Here is a 5,700-nt window from a genome sequence, read left to right on the forward strand (position 1 = left end):
AATGGAGGAGTGGCCGAGGACCACCCCCAGACCTCTGCTTCAAGGGGCAGCTGGTCCAGGCTGCAGTCAGGCCTCCTTTGCACCATGACACCCCAGCTGTTCCAGCTGTTCCCCCTGCTGCTGCTGCTGCTGGCTGGGCTTCCCGCCACACGGCCGGCTCCCCCGACCTGCTACTCTCGGATGCTGGCCCTGAGCCGGGAGATCACCTCTGACTTCCAGAGCCTGCAGGCCACTGAGCCCTCGGTGAGTGCCCTCGGCCCCCACCTGAATGAGGACGGGAGGTCCATGCAGACCCAGTTCTCAAAAATTTGCCTTTGGACTGGGGGCTGGAGGGGGACCGGGGTAGGGAAATGCTCTTTTTCTTTTTCCAGTCAATGTTAATTTCCAAGCTATTTGTGCTTTATTCCCATCCTATTAAATGTCCATCGTTTGTGCTTCCTCTTTACTACAAAGAAAATGCAATCCAAGACATCAGAACTTCTGTTTATAACTAGCTGACTCAATGGACATGAGCGTGAACAAACTCAGGGAGATAGTAAAGGACAGGGAAGTCTGGACTGCTGCAGTTCATGGGGTCCCAAAGAGTCGGGCGCGACTTAGCGACTGAAGAGCAACAAGCTAGCAAATATCAAGAGGATCTGTTTTAAAATCTAAAGAGAGACAGACAGACAGACAGACAGAGAGGAGAAAAGTTCCCATAGAGTGTAGAACTCCAACTTAAGGAGGACCAAGGAGTTCAGCTTGTTTATTCTCCCCACTACCCAGTAGGAGCTAATGGGGTGACTCTTGAACCAGCCCCACCTCTTACCTGCTATGGGACCTGAGCAAATTATCCAGCTGAATTGGAGATCTCAGCATCCTGAGCTGTGAGACGCTCTGTGGGCAGCTAGAGGGTTGCAAACTGGAATACAGACACAGTCTGCCCAGTGTAAACAGTCCTGGCCTTCAGCCACTGTTCTCACTGTCCTGTCAAGCGGAAGACGCAGGGGCTCGGAACCCAGAGTCCCTAAGGGGCCACCCAGAGCTAAAATCTGGCCTCCTGACTGCTCTTCCAGTGTAGATACAAACTGAATTAAACTTCAAAGCTCTGGCAAAATTTAAAAGTGTCCCTTTACCGTTTGTGAACCCTTCACATAACCCTTCATCATAAGCCTCAGATGTGGGGCTTGTGACACCTTAACACCTCCTTTGTGTTTTCTTTTTGAAAGTTAAGTAATGTGTAGTTTTTCTTAAGTTATGAAGCTCATACACCTCGAAAACAGAAAAGGCACAAGACAAAGAAGAAAATAAATATTACTGCAATCCTACCACCTAGAGGTGACCTGCTGCCATCACATTCAGAGGACAGGATTTCAGTTCTTAATCTGTGCATAGGTATCCAATCCAAGTGTCTGTGTGTGTGTGTATAGACAAATCGAAACAAAGAACACAGCGGTTCTGCAATTTACTTTCTAACAATGCCTTCAAATTAATATTCCTTTGAAACAGCATTTGGTGTATTGAAGCATCTTACTTTATCCACAGGTTCCCTGCTATTAGATATGTCGAGCACTGGTGCACAGAGCGTGCATGTAGGCTAAGTCTCTTCAGCCGTGTCCGACTCTTTGTGACCCCATGGACTGCCAGGCTCCTCTGTCCATGGGATTCTCCAGGCAAGAATACTGGAACGGGTTGCCGTGCCCTCCTCCAGGGGATCTTCCAGACCCCGGGATCAAACCCTCGTCTCTTATATCTCCCGCATTGGCAGGCGGATTCTTTCCCACAAGCACCACCTGGGAAGCCCATATACGTAGAGCAATCATCTTTAAAAAAAAAAAAAACAAAACAAAAAACGACAACAACATGATTTTAAAACTTAAAATGCATAGATTCAGAGCTGGAAGGAAGTGGAGAGATTACGTGTTCTAACTCTCTAGCCTCACAACTGGGAAACTGAGTCACAAAAAAGAAGGAGATCTATCCCCGGCAACAGGGAATTACTGGTTGGAAAGGACCAGAATCTGGGTTTTCGGGCTTCAGGCCAGCACAGAAGCAAAAGCGAAACAGAGTGATGTAAAAGTATAAGCTTTCTATTCCTATAGTATATGTTACATGTGCTACTATATCTAGATTACAATTATGCATGCATGCATGTTCGGTCACTGAGCCATGTCTAATTCTTTTGCTACCCCGTGGACTGTAGCTCGCCAGGCTCCTTTGTCCATGAGATTCTCCAGGCAAGAATACTGGAGTGGGTTGCCATTTCCTTTTCCAGGGGATCTTCCCAACCCAGGGATCAAACCTGCGTCTCTTGCCTCTCCTGCATTGCCAAGGTGGTTCTTTAGCACTGAGCTACCTGGGAAGCCCTCAGACTATAGTTATAGAACTGTTTAAATATCCATATACATACATATAGACACATATTTATATACATCTCCCTCTCTCTACACACATATATGAAACAGTTGCGTAACTCATAGCATATGACATAAAGTTTGCATTCTAAAAGTCAAATTCTAAAAGAGCAATTGACCCTGGGGGAATGTGGCAGACGGTACAAGACTGTATGTGCATGTCAGCATCAAGGAAGTCCCTGGGGATCTGGGGCTGGGCCAGCTCTCTGGGGGCTGGCAGAGAGACTTCTGTGACCGGGGTGTGTCCCTATGGGCATCCCAGAAAGCCATTTCCCTTTCCACAGGAGGCGTGTGTGAGATACCTGCCCAGGCTGTATCTGGATATACACGTAAGAGCGGTCTGCCTGTCGCAGGGGGTTGGGGGGCAGGGTGGGGGGGTAGGGAGACATCTGGTGAAGCAGAACCAGCCGCCCCCAGCTCCTAGCCCTCTGACTACTGACTTCTCCCACGAGACCCCTCCCTGTTATCCACTCGCAGAATTACTGCGTGTTGGCCAAGCTGCGGGAATTTGTGGCATCACCCCAGTGCTGGAAGGTGGCCCAGGTGGATGCCTTGAAGGACAAAGTGCGGAAACTGTACACCATCCTGAACTCGTTCTGCAGGAGAGTGAGTGGCACGTTGAACGTTCTTTTCCTGCTCATTATGGGTCAAGAAATTAAGAGAAGGGTTAGGGGAACAGGGGAATCAGCAGGAGGAAGAGAAAAGCTTATGGGGTGCTTCCAGTTCACAAAGCCCTTCCTCAACCCTGTTGCTCTTGCCAAGGGCTGGGGACTCCGATGAGGCTCCCCACCTCCACCAGCCCCACCTGCAGCACCCAGGACCGTATGAAAATCGTATAGAACGGATTCTGCCAGCAGTCAAATGGGGTGGGATGAGAACTGTGGAATTCTGAGAACTGCCACACCCTGGAGACCGGGTTAGAGGAGACTTTCTGGGGGAGAGGCTCTGGGTGTGCTCGGTGATGGGAAGACACCGCATCAGAGGGGAAGGAGACAGGAAGAACAGAGAATCAGCACTGGCTAGATGTAGAAAGTTGGGCCATGTGGTCTTAGGAGCACAAAGTTCAGCATCAGGCAGACCTGAGCCCCTGTCTTCATCCCTGCCTTGCTTCCCGGAGGCTCACACCCTCTCCCCCTCTGAGCCACAGTTTCCTCATTCATGTAGAGTACCCATCTCCTGAGATCACTGGGAGGATAATAATACCTACACCCTGACCATGTGTGTGCTGGGCGCTGCAGTAACTCCTTGGTAATAAGATCTCTAGCAAGGTGATTAAACATATAAAGAAGGTAACTAAACACAGAATGCCGAGCACCAGGCCTGACCCAGAAAACTTTAATACTCAGCTATTAAGATTTCTAGCTTTAAGTTTTATTAAGATTTATTTAGGTTTGATCCCTGGTCAGGGAACTAGACCCCACATGCTGCAAAGAAGACCTGGCATGGCCAAAAAAATAAAAATAAATACATATTTTAAAAAGATGTGTTTGTTACTTTGCATCAGGGAATGAGACATGCATTTCCTACTCCACCACTTCCCTCTTCATTCCTCTCTCTGCTTGGTGGTGCTGGGAAGAGAGGAAGAAAACATAATTGTAATACAATTTGAGAACGCTCCTATTGACTCTGAAGTGTTTGAGGGTGAGACCTAGTGCTGTTACTCCTGGTATCCCTGATGCCTGGCCCAGAGTTGTTGCTCTTTACCCATCTATCCATCCATCTGGTCAACCAACACACACACGTGAATTCAATAACAAAGGAATATGAGATTCAATGGGTGATGTTTTCACACAAAGGGGAACAACTGCACAGCCTTTGAAGATAGCCAGGAGCCCTGTCACTGTGCATGGGCTCTGTGGCCACCTTCAGTGATGTTCCTGTTTATTGCACATCTTTTTCAGGATTTGGTGTTCCTGTCGGATGACTGCTATGCGTTAGAATACCCAATCCTAGTGACCCCGGTCCTCCCGGATCATCAGAGCTAAGGCAGTTCAGACCAGAGACAGAACCTGGGGGCATGAAGTTATGTCAGCTGCCCAGACACAACAGGCTAAAGCCGTGGCCCCCACAGCTCTCCTTGAAACTGTCACGAGTTTCTCTTCACCTTCTGGAAACCACAGCTTGTACTTCTACCTTGGAATCAATTCTGAACAAAATTAGAAGCTTTGCTTCTCATTCCCCCTTGTTTTTGTCTTGCCAGGATGGTTAGATACACAAGCATGTTGATTTGGTCACTGAGAAGAAAAGGGCAAATCAGCTTCTCTCGTATGAACAGTCAGCTTGAGAACAAGCAAAATAGTATGTTTGTAGTACTACTTTAATGGCGTGGTGGTACCATTTTTCTCTCTTGATAGAAACCTGCTTACATTTAATCACGCTTCAATTTTATACCTTTTTCAGCTACAAATGTTCCTAACAGTTAGCTTTCATTTTTTAGAAGAAGTTTCACTGCCTGTAAGATGTATTTGTAAGGTTTGTAATGACATAGTGCTGATGGGAACCACTCTTTCATTGAAAGGTGATGAAAATCAAATAAAGACTATCATTACAGTGAGAAACACGTGTCCTGCTGTATTCCGTCCAAGGTGGGTATCAGGGTGTTTATTTCATGCTCTTTCTGCAAGTCACTGCTTTTAGCAAGATATGTCTTTTCCCCTCTTTCCATCAAGCATAGGTATTTCTGGGTCTGTTTCAAGCCACTTGTGTAAATCTGTTTTCAAAGCATCAGAAGATGTTCCAGTTTATGTTTGGGGAAGACTGTATCTTGCATCATATCCATGGCAGTGTGGTACCTGACATTTCATAAACATCGGTTCAGAGAGGGCTCATCACAAACCTAGACATGGGCATCATAGGAGGCTGAGGCTCGTGTCGGTTAGGTAACCTGCCCAAGGTCACCAGCTGGTAAGTGGGGAGCCTGGGTTGAACGCAGGGGCTCCAAAGCCCACACTCTCCCCAGTGACCCAGGCTGGTTTTCTGCAGGTGAAGGATGCTTGCTTAATAAATTCATGAAATCAACAATATCATCTCAGTTAAGTAACTGGATTGTTGAAAAGGTTTCCAGATATTGATTTTTTTAAAGCTCACATGCCACACCGGGGATCTTTTTGTTTTCTCTCCTTCCTTTTGTACGCGTGGGCCATGCTTTCCTTCCTTCCCTGATCTTTCATGTCTCTGACTTAGATGATCTATGAGAATGGTTTAGCAAGCTATGCTTTTCCATTTAGAAGCACAAGTGCAGAGCGTAACTGTCCTGGCGTCCCAAGGCTGCTGTAATAGGGTACCACATACTGGGGCTTAAATAGGA

General features: G+C 47.2%; 1 protein-coding gene across 1 annotated transcript; it reads left to right on the plus strand.

Annotated features, from left to right (window-relative positions):
- On the plus strand, positions 1-4,951 carry CYTL1 (cytokine like 1). The gene is made up of 4 exons (XM_040238386.1): positions 1-243; positions 2,678-2,722; positions 2,871-2,999; positions 4,295-4,951. The coding sequence occupies exons 1-4, from the start codon at positions 85-87 to the stop codon at positions 4,376-4,378; spliced, it is 417 nt and encodes a 138-aa protein (XP_040094320.1). The 5' UTR covers positions 1-84; the 3' UTR covers positions 4,379-4,951.
- The last annotated feature ends 749 nt before the right edge of the window (positions 4,952-5,700 follow it).

This window comes from Oryx dammah, unplaced genomic scaffold (assembly GCF_014754425.2).
Source record: "Oryx dammah isolate SB20612 unplaced genomic scaffold, SCBI_Odam_1.1 HiC_scaffold_3, whole genome shotgun sequence".
Classification (NCBI taxonomy): domain Eukaryota; kingdom Metazoa; phylum Chordata; class Mammalia; order Artiodactyla; family Bovidae; genus Oryx; species Oryx dammah.